This window comes from Eschrichtius robustus, chromosome 9 (assembly GCF_028021215.1).
Source record: "Eschrichtius robustus isolate mEscRob2 chromosome 9, mEscRob2.pri, whole genome shotgun sequence".
Lineage (NCBI taxonomy): Eukaryota > Metazoa > Chordata > Mammalia > Artiodactyla > Eschrichtiidae > Eschrichtius > Eschrichtius robustus.
This window is the reverse complement of record NC_090832.1, coordinates 51,410,333-51,435,136: the sequence shown is the minus strand read 5'-3', so window position 1 is coordinate 51,435,136 and position 24,804 is coordinate 51,410,333. Positions and strand designations below refer to the sequence as shown.

The 24,804-nt window shown below is 42.9% G+C and overlaps 1 protein-coding gene across 1 annotated transcript in view; it reads left to right on the top strand.

Moving 5' to 3' along the window:
* ARMC2 (armadillo repeat containing 2) overlaps positions 1 to 24,804 on the top strand; it is a 104,480-nt gene that overhangs the window by 14,476 nt on the left and 65,200 nt on the right. Inside the window, exons 4-6 of the mRNA XM_068551324.1 lie at positions 301 to 472; positions 6,986 to 7,190; positions 20,521 to 20,597. Coding sequence (XP_068407425.1) covers positions 301 to 472; positions 6,986 to 7,190; positions 20,521 to 20,597 — 454 coding nt within the window. The remainder of the gene's footprint in view (positions 1 to 300; positions 473 to 6,985; positions 7,191 to 20,520; positions 20,598 to 24,804) is intronic.

The following is a 24,804-nucleotide window of genomic DNA, read 5'->3' as shown; positions in this document are numbered from 1 at the left end:
TACCATATTTTATAGTCTCTTATAGAGATCTGTTTGCTGGCATGGGTAAACCTTATTTTTCAAATACACTAAGCAGGACAGTAGAGTATTTCATACAATATAATTGACAAAAAAATGAAAAAGTGTTATTTATACACCTACACATTAAGTAAGGTGGGCCAATGAGACGGAGAACCAGGGGGCTGGGGAGAAGCCAGGCAGGAAGCCCTGTGCTCTTCTGGAAGTGTCAGGGCCAGCTCTGGGTGGTGAGTCTTACTCAAGACAAACTCATGCCAATCATTTAAAAAAATCTCTTTCCAGAAACCAAAAGCTCCAGCATCTCCTGCCACAGAAGAGGATCCCTGCCCTTCCTTTCCAAAGCCCCCAGTGGATCCCACGAAGATTAGAAGGATAAGCAGTGCCCGGGCGCGCTTACTCAGGGCGGCCTCGCAGGGGGCTCTTCTGCCAGACAGGACCCTTCCTCCTGCTCAGCGTAAGGCCACATAACATCCTTTAAAACCTGGGGGCAAGCATGTTTCTTGAGTTTGCACACAAGAGTTATTTTTATATGATTCTTTTCAAACTGCACATGATTTTTTATGTTAACTTAGTTAATATTGTGCAAAAGCTGGTTAAGAAACATTTTATGGGTGTTTATAAAGAATACCTAAATATAAGGTTTTTTTAAAAAAAGTTACTTGGTAGAAAAAGAATATTAGGATAAGTGTTCTTTAATGAATGCAGTCACCTATTGATATATTGGAAATCATTTCTAAATTAGAGTTCAAAAAGTTAATTTCATTAGGCATATTTAAGATTCATATAATGTACACTAAGCTTAGGTCTTTGAAAATACCTTTCTGATCCCATGTGAAAATGTAAGCACAAGTTGAATGGGGCTTATCCTGTGGCCACAGAAGTGCTGGCATGTATCTAAACCTGGAAACAAAGAAGCTAAAAACCTCAAATCCTAAGGAATGCCCCCAATAATAGGAATCACCCCCTGTCCAGGGCACACTAAGAGTTTTTCAAACTGTAGGAAATGTCCCATTAGTGGGATGACAATCAATTTAGTGGATCACACCAGCATTTAAAACAATGAAGTAGAATAAAATAGAATGGAAAATATCAGGGCACATTGCAGACAATAAATGTTAGTATGGCTTCAAGGACTTTACTTCAGTCACGTACATGTGTGTTCAGGATCATGTTACAAGTTTACTATACATCATATTTATATTACAAATTTATCATTACTATATGTAGCCCCAAAAGTTAGAAATCCACTTTAACAGGGGCTGATAGAATTGGCCCTCCTTCAGTCAACAGGATTGACGAAGAGGAGGGATAGGTTTACACTCAGAGAGAGGAGATAATCTGAAGATGATCCCAAAAGTTACAAGCCACCACCTTAGGATCCTACTTGTTTGACATACAAGCCTCTTCTTTTAATTAGTCACCAACATTTAAATGTAGACGATCTCATGGAAGAATCTAGATGTATGACTTTTTGTGAAAAATTGGAAAATCTGGCAGCGCTGGGCCCGCTTTCTGTGCAGCCCCCACGGGGAGCGATTGAGCTGAGTAGTCCCCAGCCCCGTTAGCCCGGGATATGATCTGCAATCCCCATGTCTCCCCAGCCCACTGCTCTCATTTTCCTGTCTGGTTCCTAGTGATCCCTGACACAGCTGAAGAGGTAGAATCAAGGAGAAAGGAAAAGACAGAGGCAGCGCAGGGTGTGCGTGCCACACCTCAGTGGTGTATGGAGTGTGTAATTAGGCAATCTGCTTTACCTTGATGTCCCAATTTGTTTCTTTTCTAACAGTCAATCAGATATTTATTGAGCCCCTACTAACTGCCAGGTACCAGTCTAGGCCAGCAGAGTCCTGCCCGCAAAGAGCTTGTGAGGGGAGACAGGCAATAAACTGGAAAGCCAAGAAGTAAGATAGTTGGGTTCTGAGTGCTAAGAAGAAGGTGAGCTAGATGCTGGGCTGGGGAGTGACTGTGGCAGGAGGAATCGTGTCACCTCTGGAAGGTGTCCTTGAGGAGGTGGCCTCTGAGTTGAAATGTGAATAATGAGGAGAAGGCAGCCGGGTGGAAATCTGTAAACACAGTGCCCAGGCTGAAGCTGAGGCCGGAGATGGGCGCAGACTCGGCTGGTGGACCCCAAGGCCCATGTGGCTGGAAGGGGGAGGGAGCTGAGGACACAGGGCCCATTCAGGGCCGGGCCAGGGGGGACATGGCCAGGACTTTTTTCTTCCTGCAGTGAAAAGCCAGGGCAGGGTTTAAGCAAGGGAGAGACATCATCTGATTTCTGTTTCTTAATAGTAGCTGCACGTTTAGACTCACCCGAGGAACTTTTCAGACGTTGCACCACCAGGGCCCCAGTCAGACCAGTTACATCAGAAAGGATTGGTACTTATGGGAGCCGAGTCCTTGCCAAGGTGAGAGGCAATGGGCTCAGGAGCCACGGTGCAGGGTGAGGTCAGACTCGGATAGGAACAGGGTCACTTCTTGTAAACAGGATGGCAGAGCTGGAGTGAGGGTTGCAGAGCTGTTGTTTATCAGATATTCTTGCTTCTGAGCCTGAATGCTGCACACATTTAACTCTCGGTGGCTCCCATTTGAAAATCCTGCTGCTTGCTGAGCTGTTGCCATGTATGTGAAGGTGACAGGAGAGACAGATGTTTCCCCACCAGCTGAAGCATGTCTCTGTTTCTGTTCTTTCATCCACCCTGTTGGCAGTTGCCCCCTTCACCACTCCCATCATCCCTGCGGTCTGCGTCAGCACCCAGGAAACAGAGGCAGTAAAAAGTCATTGTCTTTTTAAAAGCACACATCACCCAATTTAAAAAACCATTCTAATGCTCCAGCCTTGGACTCCTTGTCCTTTGTACAGGAGCTCCCTGGGCTTGTTTCAGAGTCCCTGTTGTTTAGAAAAGGTATCCTTTGTTGGGTAACAGGCTGTAAAGGCCTGTGGTGGAGACTGAGACAGAGGGAGTGTCCCTGCCCCTGGTGTTAAGTCATTAGTAGCTGACACCTCCCCAGGCAGGGCTGGGGGTGCGGTGGCAGGTTTGGAATTCCTGTTTGAAGAAAGTGAAAGAAGAGATGTGTGTCGTCGTCATGTTCGTAGGGTCAGCAGTTTAATCGCTTGTGTTCAAATAGGGTTTTTGGCTGGAGGTAACCGTGTTGCTAACGCCCCCCCCCCCCACCTCCCGTTACTCCAGCTGGACGGAGACCTCAGTGCGGGCTCCACCTTCTCACGATCTCTGTCATCTTAGCCACCACGGACAGGCTTCCTACGTGGGCTTCCTAAATATCCCCGGGTCTGTATTCTCCATCCCACCACTGCCGCACTGCTTTTATCATCTCTTGCCTTGTCCCTGGTCATCCAGTGCTCCTGTCCTGCTCCACCCCCCGCTCGCTGGGGGGCTGCAGGTGGGTCAACACAAGGACCCTGGCCCTTGGAGCAGCCAGCAGAGCGTGGGCACCAAGCGCCCACGCAGACATGGCTGTGAGCAGCGGCCTTGTCCCTTCATCCCAGTGGGCCATGAAAGATGATGGTTTTCTCTTTGTGTGCCATAAGGGACAAGAGGTCAGGAAGCAAATAAAAATTAGATTGCATCATCTTCTTGCTGAAAACCTTTCAGAGGGCCCCCCGTGCCTAAAGGAGTGCTTGCCAAACAGTTCCAGGGAACACTTTTGGCAAAAATATTAATAGCTCTTCCTTGGAGAAAGGGTCCTGTGCTCAATCTGTGCCTACTTCCTCTCCCTCCTGGAGAGCCACAGTGCACGTGAGAATATTAAAGGGTGGGGAAGGCCATCTAGTAAAGTCACCTGTTTCATTTTAATTCAGCCCAGCATTTTACAAACCTGCTTGACTGTGGAATCTGTCTTTTGGGGAACACAGTTTGGGAAACCCCGACCTAGCGCAGAAGTTGGCAAACTTCTTCTGTAAAGGGCCAGAGAGTGAATATTTTAGACCTAGTGGGCCATAGAGTCTCTGTTCACCCTACTCAACTCTGCCATTGCAGCAGGAAATCAACCATAGACTGATTTGTGGCCACTAAAATTTGAATTTCATATAATTTTCACATGTTACAAAATATTGTTCTTTTGATTTCTTTTTTTTTTTTTTTTTTTTTTTGCTCAACCATTTAAAAATATAAAAGCCATTCTTAGCTTGCAGGCTATACAGAAACAGGCGGCAGGCCAGATTTGGTGGGGCTGCAGTTTGCTGACTCCTGGTCCAGGGGATGAAGTCTTCACTGTCCAGCGTGCATAGTTCTGCCCCAGCCTAACATTCCAGGCCCTTCTCGCCCCTCTCCTTTGTCTGCCTACACCCCCTGCCCCTGGTCTGCGCACCGGCAATATGGAACCCTTGCAGTTCCCCACACCCAACCTGCTGTTTCATGCCTCATGCAGTCTCTGCTATATAATTCGCTGGACCCAGTGCATAGTGAGAATGTGGAGCTCTTTGTTCAAAAATTGTTTAGAATTTCAAGATGGCAACAGCACAGCGTTAAACCAAGTGCAAGGCCCTTCTAAGCATGGGGCCCTGCTTGACTGTACAGCTTGGACACACTTGAAGCTGACTCTCATGCCAGACTTTTGTTCCCTTTTCTCAGAACTTTGTTTTGGCCTCCTGTTAACCCTTTGGAATGCTTTTCAGGCTCCACGTTCTCTATGAATCTTTCCCTGACCAACTCCAACCCCTCAGGACTCCCCTGCTCTCTTACTCGTCCTTACCTGGCGCAGACCACACTGTACTGCATCTCTGTCTGGACGCATCTGCCTCTCTGTTTCCCCTACTAGACTGAACAACTTCAGTAGGAAAAGGGGTTTTCTCTATTTGAAGCCCGAGAGCTTGAAACGGGGCATAGTCTATAGTAAGTGCCAAAGAAACTATCTGTGAAACAGGACAGTTCCTACACGGTAAGGCTACTGGTTGTAGAATCCTTTTGAAGTGTACCATGATCTGTTACAAAATTAGTACAACATGCTGCACATATTTTCCAGAGAGACCCAGAGCATCATTACTCATGTTCAGTTGAATGGTGGACATCCAGCAGGAGTAAGAGTGAGCCCCGGGGCCACTCTTCGCTGTAGTAATAACTGACAGCTCGCTCCAGTAGATTGTGAAGACAGAGGGGCTGCCGCTCCTCCGTCCACAAGTAGGGTTGCATTTTTCCCTCTAGAACAGAAGCTCCATGGCAGCTGGGACTTCTCAGTTCACCACTGGACCACCAGCCCCTGGAACGGCATCTGGCACACGGCAGTGGATGCTTCATAAATATTTGTGGAGTGAAAGAAACGAATACTAAAATATAGGGACAGGCTAACAATGCTTTGTAATCTAAAATGAAGTATGTGCTTTGTAATTCAGTCCTGAAGATATTTAAGGTTGTCTGGTGCTGTGGAAAGAGCCCTGGACTAGAAGTCAGGATTTGTGGGTTCCATTAATAATAATGATCATAACTTCTAGGTTTTGAGTGTGCTAGCACCATGGAAGTCACTTTACCAGGCCGTGTCACTTGGGACCACTTGAGGAAGGGGAGAGAAGCTGAGTGAGCTGCCTGCATCACACAGCCTGTACTTGACCCCAAGTCTGATGGAATGCCAAGCCCGTGCTCTCCCCACCATACAGTCCTGGCTCTCCCCGAACCTGCTCTGTGACCTTAGACTGGTCACCTTACCTTTTGGGTTCTCAATTTTCTCATCTGAAAAATGAAGGTTAGGCTAGCCAATCTCTAAGGCTCCTTTCTGTTGTAAAATCCAGTGTTTGGAGAGCACGGAGCTTAGTCAGAGGAGCAGATGAGGTGGTTTTGTTATTGTTGGTTTGTATTGGTTTGATGGTTCAAGTGCAGAAAAGGAAACCTTGAGTCATTTTGGAAAAGCTTGCGAAACTATTTCTCTATATGAAGGTCATCCCTCTTGCCCCTTTGAAAAACATATTTTATCACGGACTAGAGTATAGTAGCAGCATCGTGGGTAAGCTATTCCTAACGTCAACTTGCTGATGAAGAAACAGTGTTGTATTTTAAGTCTAAGGATCTGTAGCCGTAAACACAGTAGGTGTTTCAGTTCAGAGACTGGACTTCTTTTTTGCAACTTTATCTTATTCCTTTTTAGAAAGCCTTCTAAGTGTTTCAGTGCCCTCCTGTGTCCCCCCCTGGGAGTCGTCTGCTGGGCCTCCAAGAGCCGGCCCCTGCTCCTCTGATCACCTTTCTCCTCCCCCTCCCGTCACACACGCCACTTGAGCATGCCAGGCACACTCCTGCCTTTGGGCCTCCGCACCAGCTGTCCCCTGTGCTGGAAATACTGTCCCTCATCATCTGATGGCTTGATGCCTTACCTCCAGTAAGGATTTGCCTGCCATGCCCACCTGTTCAAAATTGCTACCTGCCCCAATTCCCAATCCCCTTTTACCCTTCTCCACTTTTCTACTTTTGCTTTTTTCCATAGCACTTATTATCTTATGTACTTCATTTATTATGGTCTGTTACTTATTGTCTATTGTGTAAACAGGTGTACTGTTAGGATGTAAGCCCTATGAGGGCAGGGATCTTTGTTCTGTCACTAATGCATCCCAAGTGCTTAGGACAGTGCCTGACATCAGGAAGGCGCTCAGTAAATATTTCTGAATGAAAAATTACTAACATGATCAAATTCAGGAAGAAGAATTGTTACGGGACACAGAAGTGTTTATGTGGACTTCGGTAGTTCATAAACCTCAATTCGAGTATTTACCTACAGGTAGACTCAAAGCTAATAGAGCTAAGAGTCTATTCATTTTTACCTGCTATATTGATGATGTCAAACCTAAAATAGTGGTGAGGTCTTGCATATGTTCAGGGAGGTTTTATCCATACAATTCCAGACTTGATTACTATAAGTCATATGTAGTTTTAAAATTATATAAATTCTTGGATTGAAAAAAATATTGAAAGATAGTGATTCCTAAAATAAGAAACGCTTTGACAAAACGTTTCCTTGGTTATTACAGCAAAGAAGAGAGTGGAATCCAAAGAAACAGTTACGATGGGGGACTCTATGGTGAAAATACATGGGATTTATTTAACAGAATCAAATGCCATTGGCCACTTGAGTCACCCACTTCAGCTAACGTATGACGGAGACTTCGGTGAAATCAAGGAGCAAGAAATTTTCAAAGGGACAGCATCCTTGCCATCTCATCTCAGGAGTGGAGGGTCAGTATTCTTTTCATTTAACTTTCCGGTCAGGACAACTATGTCATTTACCAGTTTGCTCTCTGTCTTATGTAGATGATTGATTTGCATTTTCCCCTTTTATATAAACAAAATTTAAGTTAATGATGCATGAGTAGGAGAGATTTCTTCTCACAGCTGAATGGGGTTGATTTTACATCTCCCTCTTTAATCCTCAGGAGAACATTCATACCTGCCAAAATGCTGCTTTGATAGGACTGTCAGAATAACGTCTCTGCTTTATTTGGGCTGTTCCAGCGAGCCCTTGAGTGATGACTGATGATTCTGTTTGTGTTACTTGGGATTCTTTCCCGGGCTGGAATGTCTCATTACCTCCCTTTAGGTTAGTTCGCTGTTGTTGACTCCACCAAAGAGTGGACACTTGATTTATTTTATTCTCCAGTAGAAACTTGGATTAGAATATTTATTTTGGAAACTAATAGTTAAAACAGGAGAGTCCTATGGATTTCTCTTATCTATGATATCTCACTACTAATCCCTCATAAAATGAATGATTGAGGATTACTCTATTTCATACCATGTTCCTAGATAAGGCTTTTTTCACCCCAGTCTGTGATCCTTTCACCCCCATCCCATCTAGGAACCCCTAAATTCATACTGTGTTCCTGTATAGGGCTTTCTAGACTTCCCCTAGAAAATTGAGGAGCAATTTTCCTACCATATTAAGACGTTGTAGAGAATGTTCGCTGTATGGACTGTGTGAATTCTTACACTGGTATTTTCCTAAAGAAGCCTTGACTAACTGGGGAACCAGGGTGGGGAATAGAGCAGGCTCTGTTTTCCAGTCCCAGTCAGTAGTGATGCTAAGATAGGCAGAAGGTCTTGCACTGGACAGAGGCACTCAGTTAGAGATATTTTTCTATGACTTTCCATTGGGTCATTGTGGGCAACTGCCCAGTTCGAATTTGCTCAACAAGATTAAATTCCATGGGCCATTTTAAGACCAAATGCTTGTTGCCCTCACTTAGATTTGGGTCTGACTTTGGCTTGTCCACATGTCGTGTGCTTAAAACTCCTCCCACCCCTACTGGCTGCTTGGCAGCTGGTTAGTTTAGCTGAACTGACCTTGTCTGCTGACACAGCCTGAAGAGCTTCGCACACACAGAATTTATATTAGGCAACCTAGTAGTCCTTGTAATGTCACTTTGCATTCAGAACATTTTTTAAATTAAAGTAAAAATGAAATGTCTCCTTAAGTGGAAGAGGACTTCAAATTGGGACTTTGGGAGTTGAGCACAAAACATCAAACTAGCCATTGCGACAAATCTTTTCCAGTTAGTGAATAAGAATAGGCTGCGGACCTCAGAGCTTAAACATAAAAGGCAGCAGGAAAACTTGTGTTTCTTTCAGCACTGAACTGAAAAGGAAACATTTATCTTGCTGCACCCATCCTTACAGTAATTAAAGTTGACTAGGAAAAACCAGACAAGAGCTGTTTTCTTTTTTTTTTTTTTTTTTTCCAAGCCTTCAGATGTTGCAGAATAATCTGGCAAGCCAGGGTTCATTATGTCTTCCTCAGTCTGGGACAGCAAAGGCATTTTCAGTTACATATTTTATCCCACGAACAGCAAAGGAGAAATCAATTAGGGACTGGAGGCACTTCTTCCTGACTGTCCAAAGTTATGAGGCACAGGCGGCAGCACTAATTGTTTTCTTTTTGCCTTGTTAGGATGGCTTTTGCATCGTATAGTGATTGTGTCTGTTTTGGGTTTGCCATACACCCTGGCAAGTTTAACTTCCAGTAACATTTTGGCTTTCGGAATCTTTACCTCCTTTAATCATTGGATGGGAGTTTTGTTGAGGTGATTCCCCCACAAAATATTTTTATACAGTAGTATTAAAACAAACCAGAAAATGGAAACTGTTCGCAGTTCTTTCACTAATTACATTTGTGAATCAATCTGGAACACTTGATAGTTGTTTCTGGTAAACATTTAAGTGAATAATTCCAAGAAATGATCTTTGCTCTGCAGTGGAGTATTCCCAGTCTTGATGCTAAAGCCCTACCCTCAATTCACATGTTTTCATGTTTACACCAGCAAGTGGAAAATGAAGACTCTTGTCAGTGAACTGGGCTGGTAGGAGAAGGGAGGGAAGGGGCTGCGTAACTGGAAAAGGGGGCAGCAGGAGCTGACAGCGGGTGGAGGGCTGAGAAGGAGTGTGAGCCGCTTCTGTAAAGGGGACAGAGGAAGTGAGGTCATGTTCCTTGCTGGGTAGGACCAGCGCAGGGTCCTTGCTGCCAGTCCAGCAAGGACCCTGGAGGTGGGAGCCTCCATCTTCATGTCAGGGCTTCTTGGGCCAGGGAGAGAAAGGAGTAGTTTTAATTCAGTGAAACCACGTTGATTTTAGGGAAACCTTTAATTTAGAATAAGCTCAGACCTGGGATGGACTGGAGTTTAACTTTATGCTGGTCATGATGGAAAAAGGACTTGCTAAGCAAGGCGTCATTGCCAGCAAGGTGGGCGGGGGGCGGGGAGGGAGCACTCTCTAACTTTCCAGAAGAGAATGCAATCTCTAGCCCTTATTGAACTGTCGTCTTCAAACAGCGTGCCAATTACGACAGCCCATGTGTCCGTTTGAGGATTCAGTCAAGGTTTGGCAGGCCTGCTCTTAGCAACACCCCGTCTTCCCTTACTTTATGTTGCCATATGTTTTGAAAATAGCTTCCATTAGAATATGTATGTGTGTATATCTCCATCCATCATCCATCCACTGGTTCTATCTGATGAACCCCTTTATACATCTGCTTTTTAAAACCTTTTAAGGCTTTCTGTATAAATATTGTTCAAACTCTCGTGGTTTGGAAATGTGATTTTTAGGAGGAAAGCCCAACAGCAGTCAGTTGTGGAGAGTCAAGAACTCTTTGTTGGGGGGCCAGAGTCTGTGGATTTAGGATTGGTTCTCTCTCAGCCACTTGATTCAGCTGTATGTTCTTTGACAAGTCTCTGAACACTTTCAGGGGGTCAGTTTTCTAATCTATAAAGCGGGAAAAACTGTGCTCCTTCACTTCCATCTCCTCCCAGCACTCACTATAGGCTGTGGAATGACAGCAGTTGGTTCAGAGGTGGGTACATGATCCAAGCCAGACCAATTGAATCCTTCCCTGGGACTTTTGCCAAAGCTTTTGGGGAAAGTGCTCTTCCTCCAGGTTCACAAGCTATAAAGATGATGTTGTCTTTATAGCCAACAGTGGCTATTTCATTGCCTTGTGGAGGGTGAGTCTGTCTGGGAAGTGATATGTAAACAAACAGAGCCGAGGAATGGAGACAGTGACTGAGTTCAAGGATGACATATAAACCCCTAGATCCAGCTGTGCCTGAGGCCGCCACATCCACACTGCAGACTGCTCTGTTTCATGAGCCAATATGTTCCTTTTTCTTTCTCTCTCTCTTGCACTCTTCTTCCTTCCTTCTTTCCTTCCTTTTTCTTTTCTTTCCTTTTTTATCTTTCTTTCTTCTTTCCTTTATTGATTTATTTTGACAGGAACAGCTTATGGTACTTAAGATTAGGTTTATGTCACTTGGAATATTGCAACCAAAAGAATCTAGTTAACCTGCTAGACTTTATGAAATATAGATGAGGACAAGGGGGTAATTTGAGAGCAGACACCTCCTCAGACTTGAGCAAGAAACAAATCTCACTAAAAGCAAGTCTCTTAGTTAAGAAAGGTGTATCCAGTAGTCTTTAATTAAAGAAATGAGATCTAAGGATGTGGGCAGGCCACAGGAGAAGTGGGGAAGCCACAGTAGAGGCCCCCTTCAAGATCCAGAGTGTGGGGAATTCCCTGGTGGTCCAGTGGTTAGGGCTCCGTGTTTTCATTGCTGAGGGCCCAGGTTCAATCCCTGGTCAGGGAACTAAGATCCCATAAGCTGTGTGGCACGGCCAAAAAAAAAAAAGAAAAAGATCCAGAGTGTGAAGTGACACGGGGAGAATGGAGCTGAGGGTGACACGCTCTCCTCGTTTCCTGTGATCCAGCCAGTTGGTGTGTGTGTTTATGGGGGAGGGAGTTTGATAGATTAAAACCCAAGGAACCTAGCCTGTAAAGGGGCTTTTCTGTGAGTCATGAAACCTGGTACATACAAACCAAGGGAACACACACTGCAGGTCAAGAAAAATAACAGACCTGGTGGATGGATATTCAGGAAAACTAAAATTGAAGCTACTGAGCACCCCAGTTCTCTCCCTCCATGGACCATTTTCATTCTTCAACAAATACATGGCTCTGTTTCAAGATAAATAATGTTAGCACAAGAGTTAACATGGAACTTGAGCATGGGCTTTGTAAGGAACATAACAAAAGACAGATGAAGGAAATGGATCGCAAAAGGAACTACCCTCCAAGAATAAGGAGAGTTAAAACAATTGTCCATAGTGTCAAAGAAATTATAGATAATGTTGTTACCCTCTTTTTAAAAAAAGAGGAAAAGAGCTCTTTGTTGGGTTATAAGAATTCAAATTAGAGATTTTAAGCCCACATAAAGAATGAAAATATGCTCACATTTCTCAAAAAAGAAATGAAAGAAAAATGTATAAACATGGAGAGAAAAGCCACATTAGAAATTAAAAGTGAGAATAAAAGCAGCTGAAAATGCAATCAGACATGGTGGATAAGCTAGAGGAAATCATACATAAAGAAATGAATAAGAAAATAGAAAAATGATCAGAGAGATTGAGATGGGTATGGAAGGAATGACACTTGTATTCCTGAAGAGGAAAGTCGTCCTCGTCCTCCCCCGCCCCCTCCCCCTCCTCCATCTTACTTTGACTAAGTGCTAGGCACTCTTCCAAGTGATTTACATGTATTAACTCATTTAATATTCACAACAACCCACTGAGAATGGCAGAGATAATGAAAAGAAAAATATCAACATAATAGAAGACAACTTTCTGAAATAAACATTTGAATCTGAAGCTCAAATGGACACATCATGTCCCAACAAAATTTGATATGGAATAATCCACACTAAGACATCTCCAATAGTGCTCAGCACTGGAACACTACCCAGTACATAGTACAGACTCCATTAGTAATTGTTGATTGGGTGGGTAAATGCGAGAAGGTATCCTATGGCCATCAGGCTGAACAAGCAAGTCACATAGAAGGAAAAAAAGGCAGGCTGCCTCTGGCTTTGTTAGAGCTCCTCTCGGTGCCAGAAGACAGTGGAGTAAGGCTTATGAAGTCCTAAGTACAAGAAGGATAACCCAAGAATTATATTGCCAGCCAAGTTCCTTCAGCAAAAAGGCAACAGACATTTTCAAATGCGAATGCATTTGGGGACTATGGTACTCATGCACTTTCTAGAAAACTTTTTGACAACAAAATGATGAGTCAAAATTCAGAACTTAGGGCTTCCCTGGTGGCGTAGTGGTTGAGAATCTGCCTGCCAATGCAGGCGACACGGGTCCGAGCCCTGGTCTGGGAAGATCCCACATGCTGCGGAGCGACTGGGCCCGTGAGCCACAACTACTGAGCCTGCGCGTCTGGAGCCTGTGCTCCGCAACAAGAGAGGCCGTGATAGTGAGAGCCCCACGCACCGCGATGAAGAGTGGCCCCCACTTGCCGCAACTAGAGAAGGCCCTCTCACAGAAACGAACACCCAACACAGCCAAAAATAAATAAATAAATAAAATTAAAAAAAAAAAAAATTCAGAACTTAAATGGAGAAGCTATGGTAAAAGCATTCATGGTGAGTACTGACTTTGTTTTCATACTGAATTAAAGCTAAACAACTCTGAAAACGATGGTTACGGAACAGAAACCTTGACAGTGTAATATTAGCATAAAGAACCAAAACTGGTACTTGGGAGGAAGTGTGAGTACTAATTGCTTCACTTCATAGTAGGGAATAGATTTGTCAGTAGCTACAGTCTGAAATTGAAATATATAGTTAAAAAAGAGTGATTTCAGCCTCCTAATGTTTTTCATTCTTTTCTTAACTTTAGAGAGATCTTTTAGAAACTAATGTCTCTTGTGAAGACCCATTCATCTGAAGTTCTACAATTCCTTCAGTTTCACCTCAATTTCTGTTTCTCTGTCATATTCAAGTAAAATTTATACTTCATACTTTTTAATTACAATGACACGTATGGTGTGATCCCATTTATATGTATCTTTTATCTGCCCTTCCCTCCAAGTCGCCCTTCTGTTCTTTCATTCTTTTATCTTTTCATCTGAATATATGCAAAATATGTCTGGAATGATGTTTGCCACATATTAACGATATTTATTTCTGGATGGTGGGATCTTAGATGGTTTTCTAAATCTTCTTTGTACTTCTTATATTGCCTGGCCTTAAAAAATAATAAATATATCATTTTTTCAAAAATAATGAAGTCATTATTCTTTTAAGAAATTAAGTAAATGTGGCTGAGAAACTGTTTGCATTTGGAAAAGACAGTCGTTGATCAAAATGACTTTGTAGAATCCCACCTTATTTGACAGCTTCCATTCGATAAGAATTTGTTGATAAGCAAAGCCCTGCGCTAGCGGGGTTGGGAGATACACACATGGACCCTGTCCATGAGAACCTTACCAGCATGTCAGGCTCTGAGGCTCAAGTGCGGTTCCTAGACCAGCAGCATCAGTATCACCTGGGAGCTTGTTAGAAATGCAGGATCTCACGCTCCACCCCAGACCTGCTGAATTAGAATCTGCATTTTTATAAGGTATCCAAGTGATTTGAATTCACACAGAGTTTTAGAAGCACTGTTCAATGATTGACTCTAATGCTGGAGGAATGAAAGGGGAATTGAAAGAAAGCGCCTTGGGAGTTTAGAGGTGAGAGCACCTAACTCTGACTTAAAGATCAGGGAAGGTTTCCTGGGGTCTGTGGAGTTTGGGATGCCCCTTGTGGCTGGTTTTCAATAGAGGTGGGGCTCTGTGTTCTTTGCTAAAGGAACAGCATAAGCAGAGGGGGGATTTGACTTGGTGGTGGCAGGTTCACAGAAAGGCAGGTGGCCCAGTGTAGCGGAAGCATGGGTCCTGAGGCTGTAGACTACGTGGAGCGCTGAGAGGTTTTCAGGAGAGTGACGCTGGCAGCCGCGTGAAGGAAGATTGGAGACGGGAGAGCAGTAGCAGTTCTGGTGGGAGATGGCGACGTGTGAGATGGAGCAGCCCACTAGGACATTGGGATGGAGAGCAGATCGTGGAAACCGGTGTGGAATCATTTCCACAGTAACGCCACGGAAGAGGGTAGTGCCAGCAACTCTCCCCTGTGCTGAAGTACCCGTAGCTGCCACGGTGAAAAGTTACAGTGCTCTTCACGTGAGGCGCCTTGAAACTGGAGCTGTGAAGGTGAAGGGGAGTGTGAAACTGTGGGCTTTTACTCTAAGCTAAGGGAATTTAAGCCTAACTAAGTTAAGCTAATGTGGTTAGCTACAAAGCAGTGTCTAATCAAGTTTCTGCATATAGAACTTGAGTAATAACCAGTTAGTGATCATTGAAAAAGGTACAAGAATATATGCATAATCTTTAAAAATGTATATTTTACATCTTGGACCACCAACCCAATGCTATGGTTACCTTGGAGGACTTTATCAAAATTTTGATCTTAGGACCATTCCTTTAAAATCATGTTCTTTAATTTCACTGTGTTTCTATTTAACCATTTAAGTCGAATTCTATTTTAGTGTTAGTTATTAAGACAGAGTGCTAATGTCTAGAAACTGTGTATCTGGTGTTTCAGGCTAAGAAGACATGATAAAGGGACCACCACCTTTTGGTGGTGGTATTCTTAAATTGCAGTAAAAAAATCAAAGAGACTGCAAAGCAGGGGCCAGCAAACTAAGGCCCATGGGCCAAATCCAGCCTATTACCTGTTTTTGTAAATAAAGTTTTATTGGAACACAGCCACGCCCATTCATTTACCTACTGTCCCTGGCTGCTTTCACACTATAGCCACAGAACTGAGTAGTTGTGACAGAGACTGAGTGACTGCAGAGCCTAAGATATTTACTACCTGACTTGAATCTACACAACTTGAATCTAATTCTAAAAGTGAAGTGTCATCTTCTTAAGTCAAGGAAAATGTTAGCTCAAATTTCCTAAGTTTCTTTTTATCATATATATCCTTTAAAATTTCCTTTTCCATTTTTTTACATGTAATTTTTTACCAAATGGAAATAAATTTATTATATATTTTTTAAAATTCTAAATCCTACCATTTAGTCTGCTTCTTAATATCTTTTTAGCTATTGCTCCAGAGAAGGAGTCAACAAACTATAGCCCTGGAGCAAGATCTGGCCAGCCATCTGTTTGTTTGTTTGTTTGTTTGTTTGTTTTACAGCCCTTAAGCCAAGAATTTTTTTCTGCATTTAAAAATCATTACATTTTAAATGGTTACAAAAGCACCTACATTAATAGCCTCTGTTTTGCCACTTGGCCCACAAAGTGTAAAATATATACTGTCTGGCTCTTTAAGAAAAAGTTGCTGACCCCTGACTAAAGAACCTCAGTCATAATAATTGGAAGAACTGTCTGAGTTATAGCAAAATCTGAATTTTGGAATACTTTTGTTTTTTCTTTTTTTTTAATTTATTTATGGCTGTGTTGGGTCTTCGTTTCTGTGCGAGTCTTCGTTTCTAGTTGTGGCAAGCGGGGGCCACTCTTCATCGCGGTGCACAGTCCTGTCACTATCGCGGCCTCTCTTGTTGCGGAGCACAGGCTCCAGACGCTCAGGCTCAGTAATTGTGGCTCACGGGCCCAGTTGTTCCGTGGCATGAGGGATCTTCCCAGACCAGGGCTCGAACCCGTGTCCCCTGCATTGGCAGGCAGATTCTCAACCACTGCACCACCAGGGAAGCCCCTGGAATACTTCTAAAGAAATATACTTTTCTTTCTTTGGAGTGTAAATGATCCAGAAGTAGATGTGGCCAATGTGACTGATGCACGGATGGGCAGTAGTAACTCAGTCAGTGTATGACGTTGCCTTGGCTACAGAGCTTGGTTCTGGTTGCTCAGAGTGAAAGGTGGGACTCTTGTTAATGATTGGGAAGAGAGGACCTTGTTTTTGCTCTGAAACATGTGGGCTACAGCAGAGAGACCTGGGAGTGCCATACCCATTATGCTTTCCTCAGGACTCCAACCTGATTACAGATGGAACCAGAGGAAAGGCAGAGCTAAGAGAATTGCAGAAAGATGGAGCCAGTGCCCTGATCACACCACACCTAAAACCCACCCCTAGTGCTTGACTTTTGGGTTACATGAGCCAATAACTTCCATTTACTGTTTAAGTCAGTTAGTATTAGGTTTCTGTTATTTGTAGATGAAGATATCCTAATGAAATGGTCTTATTCTGGCTTTAAGAAGGATTTCACAAAAGAGCTTTAAAGAATATTTTCTGGAATTGTTTTATTCTTGATGCATCAAAAGATATTCCAAAAAAAATTTATTTATGGTCTTTAACAGCATGGAACAGAAAGCTGAGAAGAAGAACAATTATACTGGATGATTGAATCAAGATCTAGAAACATTTAATAGACAGAAACCCTTTGCCAAGTATAACACTGAAATTTAATAAGAAGGAGTCCAACATAGATGGGGGAAATCTGCCTTTAGCTGCATATGGAAGAAAAGACGAGCATTGACCAACACTGTGATGTGACCACCAAAACCGCTCACGCAGTTTTAGGCTGCATCATTTAGAAGCTCTCCTCTTTGCTCCTCAGGCCATACCTTTAGCTCAGTGCTGGGTTCCAGACAAACTGACACTCGCTCTGAGTAACTGAACAGGCTGACGAAGAGATTTGATGAGGAACAGTTGAAGGGACTGGAGTTTGTTAATGACAACAGGGATGACAGCCATGATAATAGTAAACACTTGCTGAGTATTTACTGTGTGCCTGGAACTGTGCTAAGCGATTCCACGTCACGTCGTTTAATCCTCACAACAGCCTTACGTTGAGGGGCACTGTTATTTACCACCCCTTCATATGCAGATAAGGAAACCAAAGCTTAGGTTAAAAACTTAACCCGAGGTCACACAGCTAAGAAGTGGCGGAACCATAGGATTTAAGCCATAGGAGATGAACTTAAGTGGTGACCACGACATACTTAAATATTTGAAGGATGGTCAAGAGGAAGAAGGATAAAGATTTGTTTCATTAGTAGAACCAAGATCAATGGGTAGAAGTTACAGTGAGACAGTTCTTCTTTGAGTACAAGGGCATCTAGTCTTTAGCAGAGAGGGAATTTCTTTTCTGGATGCCTCTCTCCCCGCTTCATGCTTTCTGTGGGTCCTGAGCTGCACGGAAACCCTGTTAGGCTTACCCTCGCCAGACCAGACAGTTCTTCCTCCGTCCTCATCTTCCTGGACCTGTCAATCATGCTCACTTTCTCAACATGCTGGACTGCATGAGAGCATATTTTCTCTGTCTTCTTGATTTGGACTCCTTTTCCTATTTCTGTCCTTTACCTGTGACTATCTGAGACAAGGCCGTGTCCTGAGATTCTGGTCTTTGAGCCACTCTTCTGATAACTCTAGTCCCAGTGTCCTGCTTTGGCTTTTAACGGAGCTCCTTTCCCGATTTCCACATCTCCTTTGCTGATGCTTCGTTTTTCATCAGAAGCTCAACATGGCAAAACAGAGACCTGCTTTACCCTTCAAACTGTGCTGCTCCCTAACCTCCCCATTTCTGTTACGGCAACCCTGCTGTCCTGTTCCTCCAGGTCTGCCTTTTCATCTTTCTTCTGCCTGAAATCATCCACCGAATCCTATCAACTGTTCATTTATAGGGTCTCTTGAACTTGTTCCTACTTCTCCAGTCCCACTATCACCTTCAAAGAATTAGTCCTTGTTACCTCCCTCCAAGTCTCCTAAATACTTTTGTCATCACATAACTCCAAATCTCACCATTTCCTCGTATAAGAACCTAGGACAGATCCTTATTGCCCATCTAATTGGGTCCATTGATCCAACCCGAAGTTTCAGACGGCTGTTCCTGATACCTGCCAGCAGAAACCTATTCCTAAATTGCTGGCCCTGTGCAATTACCCCCTTACCCTACCCACCAGGCTTCTAATGCTCCTCTTTACCTTCATGCTACTCCCCCCACTGAGAGCAGTGTTGTCATTTGTTGGTTTGACTTTTATCCTTTTAAGTCCCACCCTGTGGTCCACTTCTCCCTCTCAGTGATCACTTCCTCCTCAGCGTCCCTCTGGTCCTTGTCACCTGCTGAATTTCACGTTCTAGTATTTGATTAGAGAATCCATTAGAATTTTCCATTAAAAAAAAAAAAAACTTCCTTAGTTCCTCAAAGTAGATTTTAAACTTCTGGGCAATGTCTTACACGTTCTTTATCACAGTAACACCCAGCACTGGGCCGCTCAGACAGGTGCTTGTTGACTCGGAACAAAAGAGAAAAAGAATATTGACAATTTATTAAGTTCTTCAAACGTACCAGTCACTGTGCTAAGTAGGGGCATTGCCCTCATTTTAAGAAAAGGAAAACAAGGCCAAGAGGTTAAGTAACTTACCAAGGCCACATGGCTGACAATACTTGGGCCCAGGATTTGACCCCAGGTAGTTTGGGTCCAGAGCCTGCACACTCAACCACTGTACCATGATGGTCACACAGAGGATTAGTGGATGCCAACCCTTGCTCTTCTTGAGAACCGGTAGGACCCAGCGCTGTCAAGGTTTGGTATTTGATAAGAAGGACCCTTCTTAACCGCCCCTCCAAATGGGGACACACAAATGTGGTATTTACGGAGGCAGCCTCATCACGGCCATGTCCTCAGGGAGGATGGATCAGGGACTTGCATTAGATGTAAACTATCCTGCTTGATTTCAGTAGCTGTTTAGGACCATAATGAAAAGAAAGGCTTGTCTCTATGGTCCTCACACTTTCTTGTGATTTCTAGAATTGAAGTCTGGGAACTTCCTTGGCCTTACACCCTGCCAAACTTTTGGTATTTTACCTTTTCATAGAGTTGATTTTCTTTATTTCTGTCTTCCTTGAGATCTCCATTTGCATCTCTACTCTGAGAGTGTTGACAGAAAGGATCCCATCCCCATTTCTTTCTTGGATTGGCCAGAACATCTTGCTACCAGATCTATGATTTTACTGTATATAAAAATAAAGCAATTGTTTCAGAGTATTAAATAATTAGACCCTTTTGGGGAGAGTAACTCGATCTTTTCTCTATTGTACGATAAAAGGAAGTGTTAAATCAAGTGTTTTTTAAAAAAGGAAATGTTTATGGAAAAAACGATATTTGGAGAAACGAATTCTTGGGGCAGTAGTCAAGGCCAAGGGCCAAGATGCAGCACTGAACATTTGCTGCGGATCTCACTACACAGGAAGCAGGAGCAGTGGACAGCCACAGATGTTCATGGGTGACCCTGGCCACATGAGTGTGCATTCTTTATGATTTTTGTGGCAAATATTATATTTGATGGTAAAAATGAAATTTTTGTTGTAAAACTTGCACTATTATTCTCTCAGTAGTTTTTTTTTTTTTTAACCTTGGAATTTTGTACAGATATTTAAAAGTAAGTGTTTTAAGTGTCAGCTCTAGCTAAAGAGAAGTTATGTCCTTCATAGACCATCTCTACATTGTATATAAGCTTCAAAACCGAACCCAACCCAGGCATATAATCCTGCTGTTGGCCAGCCACCAAATTTTCATTCGAAACACAAAATATTTGTCATCTGGGGACTGCTTGAATTTACCTTCGATTTTTTATCATGTCAAATATTTCTTTAAAAAATTTTTTTTTAGAGAATATTAATTTAATTAATTTTAAAATTATAAAATGGAGACAGGAGACTTAGTGATTTGGTGGAAAGAGCAGTGAATTGGAAAAATGAGACGTGGGTTCCAGATCTGACCCTGCTGTGTGATCCTTGCCACATCTGACCAATTTGGGAACAGTCTTCTTGCCTGCAGCACGTGTGTACCAGAGTGTGAGGGAAAGAGGTCTCTCCCAGCCCCTAACCACTACTAGGCTTTTGTGATTCAAGCATACCAGAGTTCTTTCTTATTGCAACAGTGACCTCTTGTGGTGTAGATCCTTAATCAGTTTTCTTGATTTGCAAAATAAACTTTGGATTTATTTTGTTGTTCTTTCTAGTAGCTGTATTTCATATTGTAAAGCAAATCTGACTTGTCTTTAAAAGACAAATCTCAGTTGAAAATCAGAGGTTGATTTAAATGAGATATGGAGTACCGAACTCCATTTCGGGTTTCTTCAGAAATTATATTTAGCCAACTCTTGACTCTTGACACTTACAAAAAGAGAACTGCTTTGGCTTTTGTGCTGAGTGTTGTGTGTATTCCTCTTCCTCCCAGGGACCAGGGGAAGAGGCGTTCAAGGGCCTCCTTATGCTCCCGAAGCTCAGACCGGAGCAGGCTAGACACCAAAACAGGTGAGGCTCCCGTGTTCTTAGAGGTCCCCAGCACTCCTTCATCTTATCCTCAGAATCTCCGTCTGTAGGATAATCATTTGCACTAAAGATGTCCGATGTTGGCTCGCTCTTTGAAAATTCCGGGAACTTAGTCTAGCTTGGTCACACGTCAGCGTTTATTTTGATAAATTTTTATTATTTTCACAACAGTCTTAGCACTCTTACCGTTACCCAGCTCTAGTGCCTCAAACATCTGTAGATTACAATCTTAACAACTGCACAGAAATTATTTTGTAAAAGCACTTGGAAGGTTGCAAAACTTGACATCCACATTGTTCTTAAGTTCAATACTTGAGTCAAAATCATGGCTCCCTTAAATGAAACTATATTAACTATACGAAATCAGCCCTTTGCAACTTTAAACTGTTTGAGAAAGTATATAACAATATAAATCACAGGCTAGAAATGCTACAAAATGTATTCATACAATGGAACATAGCAGTTAGAAAAATGAACCAGAGCACATTTATAATATTGAATGAAATGACTACAAACATAACATTACATGAAAAAATTAAGTTGGAAAAACAATGACATGTGTTGTTTATGGTTACAGCTCTATGTGGTAAACATGTAAAGTCAAGCATGATAAAAATAATCATTCAATTTAGCGTGGTGGTAACCCCTGGGGAGGGGAATGGACGGGGTAGGCACACAGAGAGCATTAACAATATCTGTAATGTTTATTCCTTTGAAATAAGGAGGAGAATGAAAATACAGTTGGTATTTGACCAAACTATTTGTGGGTACACAGGTGTTTGTTATGTTCTTCATACTTTTTTTTTGGTGCACATGAACTTTTATGAAACCAAACTAATATTCAGTTCAAAAATATTTTATTACCTTCAGAACTAATTTCTCATCAATCAAATGACTTTTGTGACCAGTGGGAATTTCTGTAGTACTCAGGAAAATCTTAGATAGACTGATTTCCGCATCAGCATTGTTGCTAAGCATCTTACGTGTACATGCTAAAAACAGCAGCCAATAAACATTGTGTCAAGTTTTTGTGTCCAGAACTCGAAGCTGCGGTTAAGAACTATAACAACTGAGACAGCAGAATCTTCAAAAACATGCTGAAATTTCTGCTTGACTTACCCAATTTCCTGTTGAATCATAATTTTTATATTTAGCAAACTGTGAACCTAGATGAAAGTGCTTTCTAAATGGGTTGTTGCCCAGGACTGAGACAAACTGTATTTATTTGTCATCTGTGGATCTTAAAAAGTAGTCACATGACTCCAGGCTTCAGTTTCTAGGGTAGAAGCTGGGTTAGTGTATAAAATGGGGTTTTTGTGGAGAGCAGAGTTGGAGGAGGTGTGTGAGGCGAAAGGCCGTAGCCAGACACCCCTGCTCGCACAGGGGTTCCTGGGAGAGGGTTGAAAGCAGACTTACACCACGGTGTCTGGCAAACTTCTGTTCTGAGAAGAAACAAGTCTCAGAAACATTCAGAAGGGCCTATGAGGGCCTTTCCTTTCCAAAGGCTAAATAAACTGCTCTGTGATTTCTGACTCACCCCTGTAATTCAGCTCTTCCTGGGGTGAACGTGTTATCAGTCTTGTTTGTCCTGACAAACGGTTTGATAATCGTGGTTTCTCATAGAGCGGTCCTGCTAAAGAGCGTGTCGCATAGAAGGTGAAAAGGCTGATCTGAACTGATTGGACTTGAAGTCTGTATTTCTAATAGATTTAAGTGTGTCATAAATAGCTGTCTATTATATTTTTTGCCTGGCTTATTATCTCCTGGCTTTCCCCTTGCCTTGATATATGTTGAATTTATTCGCATACTTTGGACTTTGATTATGTCTGATACCTGGGAATATGAGCCACTATGGCTTTTTCATATTGCTTGAATAGTCATGTTTACTTTTAGGATCCATAACCATAATTTATCAATGTTAGGGAAGATTCATAAAAGTAATAATCCAAAAGATGGAGATGGTGGTCTGCAATCCTTTTCCTGCAATTCTGAAACCCCAAAAGCTCTGAAAGCTGAAATACTGCACAAACTCATTTAGTGGCAATGCCTGACCTGCACTGATGGGAAGTCAGTTATAGCCTTTGTTTCTTCAGTGTGAGTATTCACATGTTTCGCTGCAGGGTGCTGCCTCAGGAGAGCCCACTGGTGGTGGTATGTCATGCAGTGTGGGCACCATATTGCCTTTACTCAAATTCAGAATTTTCTGAATACCCAACCACGTCTGGTCCCAAAGGTTTTGGCTAGGGGATTGTGAACTGATATGGACTGGTTTTGTCCTAAAGACAATTCAACTATGTGTTTTGGTGAATTCTTCCTTTTGGGTTGGGCAGATTCTGTGCAACCTTGCTATTAAAACCATCGACAGCACCTACATTGTTTAATAACAGCTTTGTTGACATCCTTTCTATCTGCTTCTGCTGCTCAAATGCTCTTCATGCCCAGTGTGCATCGGCCCCTCTTGAGATTAGGAAGGTTTGATAAAAGCAAGCCTGGACTTACGGCAGCTGGGGGGTGGCCGTTTCCAGTGCGGAGTGTCAGGGAAAGGCCTGTACACTGGGCGGGAGAGCTGTCCAGGTTCTCCTGGGTGACGTCACCACTGCTGGGAAAATTGAATATGTGTTGTGTATATTTTTTCTCAAGAGTAATACAAGTACATGAGAGGTTTTGGAAAATACAGGAGCACATAAAAGAAGTTAATAACCCGTAATCCCAATACTTGGAGATGCTCATTGTTACCCCATTTTACAGAGGGAAAGTGAAGCAACTTGCCCAAAGTCAGCTAGTAGGTGACAGAGCTAGGACTCAAACCCAGACAGTGACTCTAGAACCAGTGCTCTTAACAGGCTTCCCTGGTCAGCTTGTCTTGGTTTTGAGTTAAAACACCCTAAAAATATACAGGCCACACACCCTTTCACTACTCTGTCTCTCTCTGCAGAACCCTCTGATTGCCCCTATGGTTTCTAACTCTCCATGTGACATTTTTAGGGTCCAGGCACCCACTGCGGGGGCACTTAATTGGTACCAGGTCCGCTCTAAGCAGATGCGGACTCCCTGAACCAGTATAGGTTGGGTGCCAGGTGAGGGCCTTAGGGGGTGGCCTTCAGAGAAGGAAGGCTGAGGATTTTGTCTGTAGCACTGCTTCTGAGTGCCCGGCACAGCGGTGCCCCCTCCGGCTAGACTGTCAGTGTTTTAGACCTGGAGATCTTGCCTGCGTGAAATGTAATCATGATTTGCAGTTTCTAATGTGATTTACATTTCTCCCTGAAGTTACCTTCTAGTTTTCCAGTTTGCTTCAGGGCAGAATGGCCCTGAAGAGGTCAAGTGCAAGGGCTGTTTAGCTCTATGACCTTGGGCAGGTAACTTAATAACCCTGAGCCCCACTTTCTTCATCTGGAAAATAGTGACAGTTTGGGGGCCTCCTCATAGTGTGACAAAAATTAAATACAGGCCTGCTGGATCTAAAGTACACAAGCTGTGGGAGCTACTACTCTTCCACAGCCTGCGTCGTCAGTCAGCATCTCTTCTCGGTGATCTGGTGACATCATACAGCCCGATACACTTCAGACAGTGATGATCTGTTTGTTGGTTTTCTAATCAGGGAGGTGAAATCCATATTGACTGAGTGTCACTAGATGCTAGGCACTGGGCTCAGAGCTTTGCCTATATCCTGTCTTTGAATTCTCATAACCCCGAAGGCAAATATTTTAATCTCTGTTTTGCTGATGAGGCTCAGAAAGGATAAGAAACCAGACCCCTGTCACCCAGTGCATCAGTAATGGAGTTGGGATTTGAACTGAGATCTGCCAGCACCCAGAGCTCGGGCTTCCCACTGCCCCACACAAAGCCACGGGCGTGAACAGCACTGGCCTCACGATAATGTGGACATTTTATCTTCTATAGAAAAAATAGTCCCTGCAAGCCTCCCTTTCAGAAAATTTTTCATTAAACATTTTCAAAATCCTTATTCTTTTCATATCGATAGTTTTCTGTTTATTTTATATTACAGAGGGATATGTTTAAGTAAAAAAACAAACAAAAAAAAACAACTCCAATCTCTTTGCCTCACTGACAATAATTTCAACATTTACAAAGCTGAAGACTTTATGCAGTGTCCCAGAGTTTAAAGTTCTGATTTCTTTACATTATCTTATCTGAGTTTAATTTGGGATGAGTTGATTAGAAGAAATGT